Here is a 15,982-nt window from a genome sequence, read left to right as displayed (position 1 = left end):
TCAGCTTTTGAGAGAACTAATCCAAACTACCTTTCGGAAGGAACCTAACACCACACTTTATAAGTCTTCGTGCGTGTGTTGCTATTTACTACTGTTTTTGTGTCGTATCTAATAACCTATCCTGGTGTTTTACTTTGGAAAGTGTTAAGTTTCAAACTTGGAGAATATCAAGAAAAAATAACATTTGGAAAACAACCTCTTCCTGAAAAAGAAAACCCTTCATTTTTTCTGCATTGATCAGAAAGGTATTTTTATTTAGTGATGGGAAAACGATGCCTCATGAACCACTTGTGAGATTTATATTAATATAAAACCTACTGCACTGGAAACACATAAAATTTCTCCTGCATCTTTAAAACATGAGTGGTTCACAAGGCTTTATTTAGCCATCATTAATTATTATTTTCCTAAAAATTGTATCATGTATCATAAAAAATCAAAATACCACCCAGCCCTGGAGTGCATTATTTATTATCCTATTTCTAAATCAAAATTTGTTTTGAACTAGGATAAATCCAAGACCAAACAACTTCCTCGGAGTAGTTGTTTGACCTTACTTGAACCTGATGGGTAAATATAAGCCTCACTTTTGATATATTTTTTATTTTTCTAGATGGGATGCTTTGTATAAAAATGAAGGAGAATTTTCATGCGTTTCACTTGCCCTCATCTTTAAACTCAGAACACCTTTTAGAGCGGTAAAAAGAAAAAAAAATGGTTCATTAGGTTTCATTCTCCCATTATTATGAATTTCCACGCTTCTCCAAATCTTACAGATTATAGTGTTTTTAAAATAATTTTACATCTCCGGGTGGTGATCTTTTGCTCTCCTGGACTTCTTTCACATAAATTCTTTTCAGCCATAAAATAAAAAGGTGTGTATTTTAAGGTGAGGTGCGGGTTAGGGTTCATGAACTGCTCGGCCTTTGTCTGTTTGGTCTGGCAATGGCATGTCTGACTTTTTTTTTTTTTTCCTGTGCTGGAGATAAGGAATGAACCACCCACAGTTTGTGTGGATTTTGGCATCTGACAGCTAACAGACACTATTTTCATCATCTTAACTGCGGAGATAACCTTGAGACAAATTCCTGGCTCCTATCCTTCTAGTAGAAGAATTTTATGTTCTCGCTGCCATTAAATGGACAGTATCTTCAAGATGAACTACCGCAGTTTCTCTCAACAATTGTTTGAGTATTCTATAATGAAGTGCTAGTTATGATTTATCTCGCTTTGCGTATGATACATGGCTCGCAACTCACTAGACTGTAAATCAACTCATTGTAGTCAGATCAGTTATGTCATGCTCCCATCACGGTGAGAGAATCCGTCATGATCAGCTGACGTTCGTCTACTTAGTAGTAGCAGAACTGATGAGTGTTAGTTGGAACTCAGAGACTGCTAACGCAATCGCGCTTATTGTTAGTGATAGAAACAGTAGACTGGCTTGATGAATATCCTGATTCCCATGTTTACTTTTTTTTTAATTCAATAAAGAAATATTTCTGCTACTGTGTTTTTTCAAACAGAATCACCTTTCTTAAGTGTGTATAGCGATGGGTGAATGAGGACTCATGAACCACTTAGGATATTTTTTGCTTCCTGAGATTGCACTCTTGGTTTAAAGATAAAGGCTAGCGCAATAAAAATACATTTTTTCCAAATTTAAGAGCACCATCTAAAGGAAAAAAAAAAACACGCGGTTAATTAGATTACAATTTCTAAATCCAAGTATCTTGTGTGAAGATTATAAAAAAGTAGCAACTTTACAAATTCATTGGGAAATTGAGTCATTTTTTTTCCTAAATGATATGTTGTATGCAGCTCAAATAGTCTAAACAATGTAATCTGATTAACATTGACTTTGTGGAAGATGAATTCAGATGGGTGGCCATTTTACCATTTGATTTTGACTGAAAATGGCATAATATTTGCCAATGATCACTCTTAGCTCACGAATTTTGTGAATTTAATCATTTGACAACCACAAAACACGTGAAACCTGAGCAACTGGATGTCATTTTGTTTCAACGGAAAGTGGCAAAATGGCTACCCCTTGGGTGGATTTTGCTGATTAATTTATATTTGACAAACACAATTTTAATCAGAATGGCATGTTTAGGTTAGTGCGGGCCCCAGAGAACATATAAAAAAAATATTGTCTCCTCAATTTTATGTAAGGTACAAGATAAAAAATAAAACAGAAACAGAAAACACCTAGCAAAAACAAATGAGATGTCAGAATGTGGAACATAAACCATTGCTCAAGTTTGATGGAGAATCTCTGCTCCACTGCTCCAACAGGAAGTCCTTTCACTTCGTAATCATGGCAGGGTAAATAGGGTTATATTGAAAAAGCAATAAACATGCTTATCTCTCGTGGAGATGGTGGACCATGATTGGACTGAATTAGTTATGTGCGTCATGTCTTTGGACATTTCAAACGTAGATTGTGTAGCCATGGGGATGAATAGGCATGAGTTGGCCCATGTCACTTTCGGCTTGCTTGATAAGGCTGACACATAAACAGTGGTAATAGCAGGACTGTACAGTAAACGTGCTTGCTTATGTTATTCGTTTATTCGTTTGCAATATGTTTTTATTGCCCAAACGTTCTTTAGGGTGGCACACACTTTAAAGGGGTGTATTTTTTTTTAACTTCATATATGTTGAAGGCTCAATTCTCCAAGTGCAATGGCGTTACTTGCCAAGTAAATACAGGAATTAAAGTGAAATATATGTTTCTTATTAAACTATTCCTAACAGTTTTTGTTACTGGCACTGCAAGATTGTTGACTTGTTAAAGTTCACAAGGCTCTCATGAGTCCCTTGTTATAAACTCGAAAGAAAGCGAAAGAATTTAATGTGAGGAATAGGAATGCAGCGAAAGGCCTAAAATAACTTCCTAACCCCAAATCAGCTAAAGGATACTTACATTTACTGTGGCTACTGTACTGCAACGACATCTTATCTTTCTAATTGGGTGTATTAGCGGTAGGAAATGTTTGTTGTGGTGAGAGGCACGGTGGCGTTCAGGGCGGTGTACTAAGTGAATCCCGGCCCATTTCTTTATATACGTTTTGTGTAGAATATACACTACATTTGCACCATATCCTGCCTCGATTTCTTTGATGACTTCATTATGGAATTCTAATGATGAATGTGATTTTTTTACAGGCTGTATGCTGTGTTTTGGTCAGTCAGCCTTTTTTCGCTTCAACCACCCTGAAGAAGCTTTAAGGATGAAGAGCATGATGCCCCCGGGAGGCAGCGTCTCCCCAGGGGACTACAGACGATGTGCAGGTATATGCCACTCACAAATTGCTCATTATGAACATTTTACGCCTTGTGTAAAATACCGCGAGAATGATGTGGAAGAAAATTTGCCAAAAATGATCGCAATACTACACAAGAATTAATGTGTCAATCAAACAACATGTCTTTTTGTAGCTGAATGTACACAGTGTTCCCTCGCTACTTTGCGCTGCATCTTTTGCACTAGTGCTTTGCTTTTTTTTTTTCATTTAACCCCCCCCCAAAAAAATGTGTGTATGTATATATATATATATATATATATATATATATATATATATATAAACATGCCAAACGAGTTGATTGTATTCGCGCATGCCCAACGGTACTCCAATGATGTCCATCTAGAGTGGAGCCCGTAGGTGGCCAAACATGAACAGAAAAGCAGTTTACACTTGAAATTCTAATTTATTAGCCTTTGTAAAATCTTTCCAACGTCCTTCTTTGTCCTCACCGCAGTCCTTCAGCCGCACACTCTCACTCGCGTGTGAGCTTCATTCAGTACTGGAGGTACTGTAGTCAACAGTCAACAGCTTGGACAAGACTGGCGAGGCAATCATTCAATTAGCTCACGTAGGAGGGCTTCTTGAAGAATACATCTTGGGGCAAAAAAAAAATTAGGCCGGCCTAGCCTTCATGGTGTTACATTACAGTACAGTACAGTTGTGGTTAGCACGTCTGCCTCTTAAAGGTTCCGGACATGAGTGTTTGCTCAGGCCTTGCTGTGTTTCAGTATGTGTACAAGGGTGATAAGCTATATATTTAATAGACAGATGGACAATATTACCACTAAATACCTTGCAAAGAGATTTAATTGGCTATCTGATTATACTCTGGCCTTGGTGGAGGTCTGCACTCTACTGCCTGATCTTGTTTCTAACTGGTTTGTATATTATAATGCCACGATTTAACATCATGTCTTCCTTCCACTTGCATGGTCCTGATTAGAAACACATCGGTCCTTTGTTCCACCCATAAAAAGGTCTCAAAGAGGCTTTCACTCCTGAATGTTCACTCAATTTAGCTTTGGTTTGTGTGTGTGAATACTGTCTTTTCACACGGGTAAGCTGAAGGGCCTATTCTTGAATAGCCGTGTTTTGTGCAAAGAGCAACAGTGGAAGTGGATAGTAGATAAAGGTTTTACAGGTGGCTGTTTGTCTAGCAGTAAACCTCCAGGTGGATCACACAGCCACACGAGAAAACCTGCTGCTCTTTTCATTATTGTGCAAAACATTTTAAACGTTTTCAGTTGTAGATACTTATAATTCTGTTGCAGCTTGTTAATGCTGTCCTTTAAAATGCAGTAGCTGTCCACCTCTTGATGCTTAAAAGCCGTTCAGCTGCGACCTGGTGCCAGAGGTTACACCATGCCTGTTTTATGTGCATCTCATTCCTCAGCGTCTCCGGGCAAACTTTTCAGCCACTTGCGCGTTTGCATTCAGAGTGCTCCAGCTGGGAAGCACGTCACTCGAAGCAGATCTTTTCTTAGCTATCTCAGCTATCAGGGCCTTGTCTCAGCAGCATCTTGTTATTTCCCCTCGTTTTGACAGTGGCTGTCTGCCACTGTGGAGTATTGCAAGCCACTTGGGGTGGACTTCCTGATCCAGTAATGAAAGCCTTCCGTTGTTTAGAGAAGCACTATTTTCCTTAATTATACATTCCTAGGTTGCATGCAGATGAAGGCACAGGGAACCACTCCCAGGATAATCCTAGCATATCTTCTGTCTGTTTATAAATAAATGACAGAGATTACGCTATCTGTTTATGAACATGTGGACCACAACTATTATAGTAGGGCAAGCCCGAAAAAGTATTTTAACTTGATTATTATCAGACAAGATACTTGAAAAATGAATAGATTGGTTGTAACCAAAATCTGGCTTCGTCTGTTGTAACGTTTGTGAGTTTCCTCCCAAGATGGGGTCAATGCTTCTCAGGTGTATTTGATGTTTTATTAAACATGCTTACTACTTTGAGTCCCATGTATATGAACCGCGAAATAAAAAGGCACAAGTAACTTTTATATGTCCATGTTTATAGGCCATTAATGTAGCGTGTAGGGTTTTGCCTTGCAAGTATAAAACGTGTGAACATCCGTCATTGGATTTTACGTGTCTGGTATGGAATTGAAACCTGGAGTCGGGTATTATGTTTTTTACTTGCACCATTCATATCCTTAACTCCCCCCCAAAATTCCATGCTGTATGTATACTAACTTCAGCAACATAGATAGATAGATAGATAGATAGATAGATAGATAGATAGATAGATAGATAGATAGATAGATAGATAGATAGATAGATAGATAGATAGATAGATAGATAGATAGATAGATAGATAGATAGATAGATAGATAGATAGATACTTTATTCATCCCCGTAGGGAAATTCACATTTCCAGCAGTATCCTCAAGTCGAGATATAAAATATGAGAAATAAAATACACAAGATACACACATGTCTTATAGGTGTATAACCTTTTCTAAACAGTTCCCCTCAAATCAGTTTCTCAGATGGATTGGAGCTGCAAATGATTTTTTCCAACGCAGTAGGATCTCTATTTGGTGTTCTTTGTTGTTCCAGACAAGAATCTCTTGTAGCCCTAAGGAAAACATTTTCTTTCTGGAAATGTGTTCTTTTAAAATAAAACTGCTGTGTATGCAGACGGTTTCACATGTTTTTGGGCTGAGTGTTTCATAAACTGTGAAAACAGGAAACTGGCTTTCTTCATTTTTGTTAAAAACGCAGTGTACCCACTTGGGATCGCTGCAGGCCTCTGTAATAATTTCGTGTAGGAATCAACGAAAAAGAAAATTTCCAATTGCACCTATTGCAAGTGTACTGTAGTTGGGAAGTAATGATACAGTATATACTTGGTTTAAAATGCCATAAGGATGTGATAAGTGATGTGCTACCCAGTGAGCTTGCCTGTGAAATTCATACAGTAAATAAAATTAAATTTTCTCCCATTGGATTGGTGTTCTAACACAACTGCACCTCTGTAATTATAGTAACACTTATCTTATTTTGACTTGCAAAGCTCCGCCAAGCCACCTTTCTTCAATCATTAGCCAATGAGCTTCACCAGCTTTTCTTTCCTAATGGACATTTCCTGTTTCTCTGTCCCAGGCCAGTGGGTGGCTTTGCAACTATGTGTTTATAATCTAGGCTGGTGTTACCGTATCGTTTTACAAAAACTATTTATAAAGCGCTTCCATTCTGCTGTCAACCTTCTAGCCTGTCCACTTATTTTGCATTTCTATTTTTGAGTTTCCCCATTCTTTAAATTGCAAATGTTTTTTTCAGGTTCAGGTTTTTTCATGTTTTTGCTGTAGTATGACTGGAGTGCATACTGTGAAAGAGGTGCAGGATCAAATCTCTATTTGCATGTTTTCTCAGAATACATCTGTTTTCTCACACATCACAATGTATATGTCTCCCACATTAATTGAAATTCCTTCCAATCCATGTTTTACCCTGCATCTTGCCTGAAAGCAGCAGGGATAAAATCCAATAACCTGTGACCCTATTAATGACAAGCAGTATACAAAATGGCTGGATAATATAGCGGGTCTAACCTTTACTTGCTGCAAAGAGAAGTTCTTTGAGACAGTGGTGGTTTCACTTTTCATCATGCCACGACATTGCTGTCTGTCCTCTGCTGTTTTTCCGAAGGAAATAAAAAACACTGCCAGTCAATAAAAATGAAATGGATATAAAGTTTTGCAAACCTCGTTTTTTGTTCCAGACCAGAAAAAAAATCCACATTTTCCATCCTTGTATCCCTTGTGCTTTAATATTTGACCATATTGAATCAATAAGGTCTACGATCTAAAACTTTGCACTTCAGGCACAAGCCATTGCTCTGTAATTCTTGTCAGCTTCTTGCTCCATGTTAACAGCTAACATATATACAGTAGTACTGTGTACTGTATTGAATTACAATTTCTACAATTTACTGTGCAAGAAGACACTGTATTTAAATATGTGCACTGTATGGAGGTTCTTGGTTTTTGATGATCATGATATTTTGACACGTTACAAACAGCACACAAAGAACAATTAAGAATGTGACAATCATGCGGCACAAGAAAACACACTTACTGTAGTTACTGGCTGCCATATTTACTGTTGGCTGCTATTTAAAGCACATTTAAAGAATACCCATATTTATGTAAATACCAAATTACCATATGTCATCGAACTCTGCTGTAATTAAAAAAAAGGATTGGTTATGAAATACAGTATTTTTGTACAACCGTGAATTTCTCCCAGCTTGTTTTATATACCTGAAACTGGGAGACAACAAGACACATGTTTATTTTTATTTTTCATACGGACAAATACAAATGTGATCGTGGTTAAACCCAGGAATAGACGAATGGCGATGATGTGGGCAATAACTGTCAAACACAATACTGTACAAAGACAGCAGCAAAACAGACTGCTTAACGTGATAGTAAAGTGTACGTCTCCGTTTCCGGAAACTGTGGCAGCTTACCCTTCAACATAAAAGACACCTATTACCGCACCTGAATTGTAATTTTGGAAATTTCCCATTGTCTATTGCCATTAAAGCGTCTTTTTATTTATACCGTCTGAGATGGTGGCTAATGTCACAGCGCGTTGTTCACTTGGGAACGAGTTCATTTATGTTTATGGGCGAATGCTTGGACCGGAAAACGATTTCCATCCGTTAACTTGACAAACTGCCACCACAACCAGCAGCGGTTCCTAGTAGCACCCCGATCCCTTTAAGTAAAAACAAACATTCCAGTAAACTGCAGTCTTTACCGATGTGCGCGCAGCTTGGATCCTCCGGGCTCAGTCACAACCGGTGTGCCACTGGTGCCCGGAGGATCTACCCCTCAGTTTGTCAAAAGAGCAGGTGGACGGCGCCAAAGGCTGATCGAGTTCGATTCAGTCACGTGAGTAGTCTTCTCCGTAAATCACTTCAAATAGAGCAAAACGGATGCATGCATTTTGCGATCTTTACATACACAGTCATGAAATTGGGCAATCACAAGTGCTGGTATATCGGTAACAGAGCAACGCTGCGTATTAACCAGATTTCCTAATGAAGTTAGGAACGCTGCCCTTCAGCACCCAACACCATGACATCACTTCACGGGCTTTCCCCTTGCGAAGATCTGCTTTTATTTTGTCCCCCTCCCACCCCCTCACCCCCTTTTTTCTGCCTCTGCACCCCTTGCTGTGTGCTAACGATGACGTGACATTAGTCTCCGTGCGAAGATCCGTGTATGAATGTGTTATTGTAACACCTTGCCGATATAAATATATATTAACGCTGTCAAAAAAAGTACTTTTATTCATTTGTGGTCGTAAAGCTGAGCAATGACAGTAGGAAGCTACTCCCATCCCTGCGGTGCCAGAACAAGCTAATGCATTATTTGTGAAGCTACTATGTTTTGTGTCGGAAATATGTTTGACACAATCTTGAAAAGAAACGCTTACTTTTTCAGGCAATCCATCATGATTCCTGATGTAACCAGGAATTTCATATAACCTGAGAAATGAATGGTGCAAAATGATGCTGGGAGGCAAAAGCCAAAGCTTGGAACATATAGTATTAAGATATACTTACAGTAGTTTACTGTACAATTATGCCTGCCACAGTATCATTACCGCATCATAATTACAACATGGCTGTAATTCTCATTATTGAAAAATGAAGTAACAATATTCTGATTCACCTGAAAAAAAAACTACAACATCTGTCTTGAACCAGCTGCATTTTTCTTCTTTAACTGTGTTGAGGCTGTTTAGAAATGATGACTCTTTTGCTTGTGATTTTTGTTTTTGTCGTAGCAAAATGTTTTATTGTCTCACCTTGGGGCTGCAACATTGTTGGCTTAGTACAGCCACTCCTGGGTTTGAAATGGGGTTCCAGCCTTCCTTCCTGTGTGGAGTTTGCATGGTCTCCACATGCTCAAATTGTTTTACTCCCACATTACAAAACCATACATATTAGCTTCATTGGCTTAATTGAAGTCAATATTTTGTCCATAGATTATGTGAATATTGGCATGAATTTGTTTGTATGTCTCTGTGGTTGGCTGGTGATTGGTTCTCACTAACAGTCAGCTTACCTGTCACTCGAAACAAGCTCAAAATTGGAAAATTGAGTATTGATACTAAAGAGATCATGTCGTTTGTCCGTGTGCCCTGCGATTAGCTGGCAACCAGTTTAAGGCACAGCGAGTCAAAATAAAAAATAATGATTTTTTTTTTAGAAGACATTGTCCTTTTTAAACGACAAAGCTAAATTCTACCTTTTTTTTTCATATGATCTATTTTAGACACGGAGAGCTTGGTCAATGGGAATCATCAGGCGTGTCCAGCACAGTCTTCCCAAGAAAGTGGCGAGAGGGTCCAGTCTGAGCATAGTGCAATTGTAAGCTCCATTGAAAAAGACCTCCAGGACATCATGGACTCCTTAGTTATGGATGACCTCGAACCTTGTTCCTCTGAAGAAAAAAAGCCTCCTGGGGGCCAAACAGTTACCCCTTCACCCCTGTTACCCATGGTCAATGGTGGGGGCAGGTATTTGCTGTCCCCTCCTACGAGTCCAGGGGCCATGTCCATGGGTTCCAGCTATGACAATACATCCCCACCCTTTTCTCCTCTCTCTTCCCCTTCAGCAGCCAGTAGTGGAAGCTTTACAAGCCCATCTCCTGGTGGAGCACCCCAGGAAAACGTTTCTTCTCTGCCACCAGTGCCTGCACGCTCTTCCAGCTACAACTTCACCAGCCATTCACAACTTGTATCCCAGCCACGGACCAACCTACCCAACTTTAATGGCGGCGGACAGAAAGTTCAAGAAAGCCCCAGGCTGCAAAGGAAGACGTTAGGGGAGACTCCTTCAAGCCCCAAGCCTAGTCGCAGAGGATTATGCCAAGATGGGTCTGAGAGTCCCAGACAGACCCCGTTTTTACCTTCTAATGAATCTCTCAGTAGCAGAAATATTGTGCCAAGTAGCCCTGGTTTCAGTACCAAGTTAGCAACATGTCCTTCCATGTCACCTACTATGAAGACCAAGACAACCACAGTGCTTCATGAAAGGCCTGCTAGCCCTTTTAGAGAGCAGAATACTCTAACCGATTGCTCTATCAACTCAAGTTCATCCAGGCACCTGCCCCAACCTACAAAGTCCTTTCAGCCTCCTCTCGATCCTGTTGTCCACATCATTCAAGGCTCACCATTACAGCAGACGCCAGAAAGTCCTCGCATGGTGCGGCGAAACTTGGAACTGAACGGCGCAGGAAGTAATATGAGAGAACTTCCACCTCTGAGCCCCTCCATTGTTCGGAGAGGCGTCCCAGTACTCCCAGGAGCACTTCCGGGAACGGTACCATGTACAACTCTAAAGACACCGGAGAGTCCCTCAGGAATGGGCAAGCTAGTCTCAGAGAGTCCCAGGCTTCAGCGTAAGACTGGAACCACAACTGCGGATTTGACTGGCAGCTGGGGAATGCGAGCCCGTAGTCCTTCACCCACATCTCTCATGATGGAAAGTGGCACGGGAATTCGAAAGGCCGGTTTTGGCAGTTCACTTTCATCTGCATATAGTCTTGGTTCTCTTCCTGGCTCATCTCCCATGTCCAGTCCCAGAAGCAACAGGAAGATCTCAACAGGGCGACCGGGAATGAGGGAGAGGAAGAACAGCATCTCCGAAATTAGCGACAATGAAGACGAGCTGTTGGAGTACCATCGGCGACAGAGGGAGGAGCGACTTCGGGAGCAGGAAATGGAGAGACTGGTGAGTGCCGAACATTTTTTTTGAGAAACATCTGGAATTGTTACATATCAACCAGGCTCAGATATTATCAATTATTGGAATTAGGCTCTTCTGCATCTGTCAGATCAGGAATTTGCATGCAGTCTCACCTAGAGTCGAATCCAAGATCGGTTTCTTAAAGCACATTTGATATTTGATGTTCTATTTGGACTTCTTTTCCAATCTCCTTGCGAAGGATAGCGTATTGTTTTCAGGTCACATCTGATGTTTTCACAAAGTGGATGAGTCAGAAGCTTAGTAATGTCTGTCACTTAGCTGTTAGCTAGCCAAACTGCTTCTGACATCCAGCCTCGGGCTTCAGAGCGCCAGGATGTTGCCATAGTAACCACATTGTTTGTTGTTTCCCTAAGCTTTGCAAGGGGGAGGGAAGGATGGTAGACATCTTGAACTTGTCGGCTGCCAATGAAAGAAAAACACAACAGCAACAGTTAAAGGTTTTTACTTGCGTGAAGGCTCTTATATAGAATCACAGAAGGAGTAGTGTTTTACTGGCGTAACCTTTGTGCTGGCAATGCGGGTTCAGTTCTCGGTCTGTGGTGGTGTGAATGTGAGTTGTCTGCTGTGATTGGTGATTAGATCAGAGTGTTGTCTGCCTTTGAAAGTCAGGGAAATGTTAACAAATTGAAGGAAGTATCGATGTAATAATATATAATTTAACAATGTTTTAAACTCTTTTGAGCTGTTTTTGCAGGAATTTCAGTATATTTCATTTCCAGAGTATTCATCCTGAACAGCATTTAGGGTCTAGTTTGAGGTTAGGTGTTTTATGCGAAATCGGTGATTGGTTTTGATTAGTTTTTAAAAATGGATTATCCTATCGATATATTCAATCTAACAAATAGTTAGTCAAATAAAATAGAAAGCCTACTCGGGAGTCTTTGGAATGCACTTCAGGACTGAGAGTGTAACCTTTAGTTTCTCAGCGCTCTGGAATTTTGCCATGACAGGAAATACAATTCAGCTCAGTTCAAAACTTAGTCACTGCTGTAGACACAATGAAAAATGATTTGTCATGCCTACCTTCAGACTTGCGCAATCAATGCAAAATATTGAGAATAGATATGTGTAAAAAGTTAAGTGCTTAAAAGGTCAAAAACTAGGATTGTACATATCATGTATAGATGGATAACGGGACTAGCAACGGCTGCCTGAGATAAAGAGCATGTTTTGTTATTGTATTTTTCTACCTCAGACACTCGAAGCTCTTCGAGAAAGCAGGGCGCGGAGCTGCTGCGGGGCCTGTAATTAGTCATAGTTGATTCACTGTCATGAGAGGTTTTCTTGCCCCGGAGCGTATGCATTTAAGTCATTTCACACAGACCCGTGACTCCCCACACAACTGATTACCAAAACACGTTAGATGGGCTTTTCAAAGAGGTTTGTTTAAGAAACAAAAGTTATTGTTATTGTGAAATCAGTGGGAGTACACATCTGAGAGGCAGGAGGACTGCAGGGGGGCTCTTCTTAGATGGATGCACCAACTTACTGTATGGAGTCTGTGATACATTATGAAACATGAAGCTAACACTCAGTATGAAATGCAGCAAGGGATATTGGCAGCTCTTTCTGTCAGGCTAACTATTATTATTGATTTGAACAACAGGTCATTCATTTCCTGGCACAGACTGAGGAATAAAGTTATTTGTGATGAATAACATTTTTTCTGCCCAAATTTTAAACATTGAAAAAGCTCTCTCGGAACCCCTGCTGATTTCTTCTGGCATGCTTGTGCATCATTTAACCTTGGTTGGGAATATTTGTTTATTGAATATGAATATGAAAGGAGGAAAGTTGTTTGAAGTTGAGGCTATTTAAAATTCTACACTGTTAAGAGTAAACAGAAGCTCCTCCTGCTGCAGCCTGCTTCTTTAACATATGGGGATTTAACAGAAAGTAACATTTTTATTGTTATCCTTTGTTGGACATGGAGTTAATCTGTTCTTGTTAATGGACTACAGTACGTAAGATTAAGCCCGTCAGCTGCCGACTGTCTGTCTGCTCCTGTGTTCACCACATGACCGTCTGGCTGACACCCTGTCCTGGCAGAGACTCTTGGTTTACACAACGAGTCTGGTGTGTGCATGAATGTGTGTGCGTGTGTGTGTGTGTGTGTGTGTGTGTGTGTGTGTGTGTGGTGTGTGTGTGTGTGTGCGGCGGGCTAATAAGATATAAATTAAATAAACAAATATATAGTTCTTACATTTAATAAAATAACATTGTGGTCAGTCTACAAAAGAATCCAGGTCTTGATGTTCATCTTGAAGCACACACCCATCTTTTTGTTTCCAATTCAAGTCTTTTCAGTTTTCAGCCCAATAATGACATCACTAATGATGGCACCCATTAAGATTAGCAAACCAAATATACCTCCACACTCTCATACAGAACATGACATAATGCATTGCAGCCCGTTCCCGTACACAACCAAATATATCGAGCATCTATTGCACACTGACAGATAAATATATCTATAACCTCTGTATGAAACCTCTCACTGAAAATAAATCTTATTGGTGGTGGCGATGAGCCTTTGTCAAAACAAAAGCTTATTAGTAATTGATTTCAGTTTTGTTGGAGTGATGTAACAGGTATCACCCAGTTTGGTTCATAAAGTTCTTATTTTTCCATAACATACTGTACAGTGACACATCTGATAAAGTTTCACTTTTGTAGCGAATGACTTAGCTGCTATTTGAGGGTTTTTCCACTAGAGGGAGGTATCTGCCTGTTCACACATTCGTGGCACTGCTGAAGCAAAAAATATTTCGAAGAATTCATGTAAAAACCGGTCAGAATATTGTAAAGCCATTTTTTAAAATGGTAGCAAAGACAATACAATAGGGATTTATGTGATTTATTAGAGAAAAAAAAGATTAAGATTCATATATATATATATATATATATATATATATATATATATATATATATATATATATATATATATATATATATATATATATATATATATATATATATATATATATATATACACACACACACACACACACAAATTACTTTCAAGTGATATACCATGATTTTACCACATGAGAATAGATTTTGTTCCATGTGGCCCCTGAGTTTGGCATCCCTGATCTAGACCAATCAACAAGACCCCTCCCACTAAAGGAAGTATCTGCATATTTGGGTGGGGGCAAGGCAAGCTCTTCACATGTCCTTATGTAGCATATTGAATTCAGTCATTTTACTCTGGAAGCTTTGTGGACAGAAACTCAGAAGCAACAATAACTCTTGCTGAGTTAGTTTTGGATCATCAGTCTGCCATGGAACTGTATTGTATTTGTAACAAGACACTACCTGTACTGAGAAGAGGCCAGAACAGGGAGCAGGCCATGTTTTATCTGTTTGCCTTGCCAAAACAGAAACCAGGTTTTCTTACACGCATGACGGCACTGATAAAGGTACAGTAATTGAATGCATTGCTCTTCTGATTGTTGTACTGTGGTTGGATTTAAACTAGCCCGCAACCCACAACCACCCACCCACTAACCCACTACACACCAAGGATGATTAATTCCCTTTACCCTGTTTGTGGTATTCTGATTTTCCAGCATAATAAGGTTATTAATCCATTAAAAAAAAAAAAAAAGGAAAAAAATCCCATTCTGGCATGGGGAGAACATGCACACTCTATACAGGAAAGCAGGAGCCATAATCGAGCCTGTGACTTCTGAATTTTTAGATGAACATGCTAATTAGTCATCCATTTTGCCACCATTTATAATTCAGCTTTATTTAATGCAATTTTAAATGTGTGATGTGTGATGTACTATCGCATAAAGATGATAGCCAGCATGGTTTTAAACAGTGTTCCTTTACGTAAAAATAACATTACCCAATTGAATGACTTCTTTGTATTACAAAATTCCTCACAAAGCACCATATTTTTCTGATTATAAGGTACACATAATAAAAAAAATATTAATTAAAATTATTATTAATTCAAATTCCTTCCTATTGGAGGTGCTTTACCTCTTTCTACTCATGATTACATATGAGCAAAAAATACAAGTTTAATAAAGTTAAATCTGAAGCTGAATAATGTTTGACTACCCACTGATAACTGACTTCATTAGCATCTGCTTCAAACATGCAGATATTAATATTTAATCTTATAATTTCATGTTTACAGCAAATTGTTTAACTTGCAAGCTGATGCAACTGAATGAACATCTTACAAACTTCTCACTGAAGCCCCGGAACAATAATCAAGCAGTAAGACTGCGTATTTCTCAAGAGGTGTTTAGGGAATGGAGGAAAAAAAAAATACTCCAGTGACATCTTTAATCATTGTCTTTGATCCTAATGTGTGCAACGTGGTGACTGGAAGCAAGATTCCATTTGAGGACTTGAATCTCAGTTGAATTGGAGGTTTAAATGGCAGCAATGGGAGCAACAACTTCATGGTTTTATCCTGACATCAGTGAGAGTGACTTCTTTTCGGAGGACCAGCAGGGGTTGACGACGAGAGTGGCTGCCTGTCTGACTTTGATGCATGTGTGCTCTACCAGAGGGGGAGAGAATGGAGGCGGGATTTTGGAAGCACTGATACGTGATTAAATAAAACGTCTCTTGTCATGATCATCAGGTTGTTCCTCTGCTGGGAACTCAACATGTTGAACCCCCCAAGGAGCAGGACCTGATCACAAGTGGGGTTTGTTTTGCAGATAGTGAGATGGCAAATTTACATTTGCCTCCAGATATACGAAAAACAACTTTGTTGACCGTAACCTGTCATGCACGGTGCATGCGAAATTGCCGGGAGTTTCACAGAAGTGTTCAGATGTACATTTGCAAAGTACTCTAACTGGTCTGATGGAAGTTACGCAGATGGAGA

At 39.5% G+C, this 15,982-nt stretch overlaps 1 protein-coding gene across 11 annotated transcripts in view; it reads left to right on the top strand.

Annotated features, from left to right (window-relative positions):
• Positions 1–15,982, top strand: part of phldb1b (pleckstrin homology-like domain, family B, member 1b) — a 57,472-nt gene that overhangs the window by 23,375 nt on the left and 18,115 nt on the right. For 10 of the 11 annotated variants that reach the window (XM_088427440.1, XM_088427447.1, XM_088427439.1 and 7 more), the window contains exons 5-6: positions 3,175–3,300; positions 9,629–11,088. In XM_088427440.1, coding sequence (XP_088283566.1) covers positions 3,175–3,300; positions 9,629–11,088 — 1,586 coding nt within the window. Of the gene's footprint in view, positions 1–3,174; positions 3,301–8,081; positions 8,237–9,628; positions 11,089–15,982 lie in introns of those variants that run through there. The other variant, XM_088427446.1, reaches the window with a different exon arrangement.

The sequence above is a fragment of the Hippichthys cyanospilos genome, chromosome 11 (genome assembly GCF_059441005.1).
Source record: "Hippichthys cyanospilos isolate Australia breed blue-spotted pipefish chromosome 11, RoL_Hcya_1.0, whole genome shotgun sequence".
NCBI lineage: Eukaryota > Metazoa > Chordata > Actinopteri > Syngnathiformes > Syngnathidae > Hippichthys > Hippichthys cyanospilos.
The sequence above is the reverse complement of the archived record's forward strand: the minus strand, read 5'-3'. Positions and strand labels throughout refer to the sequence as shown.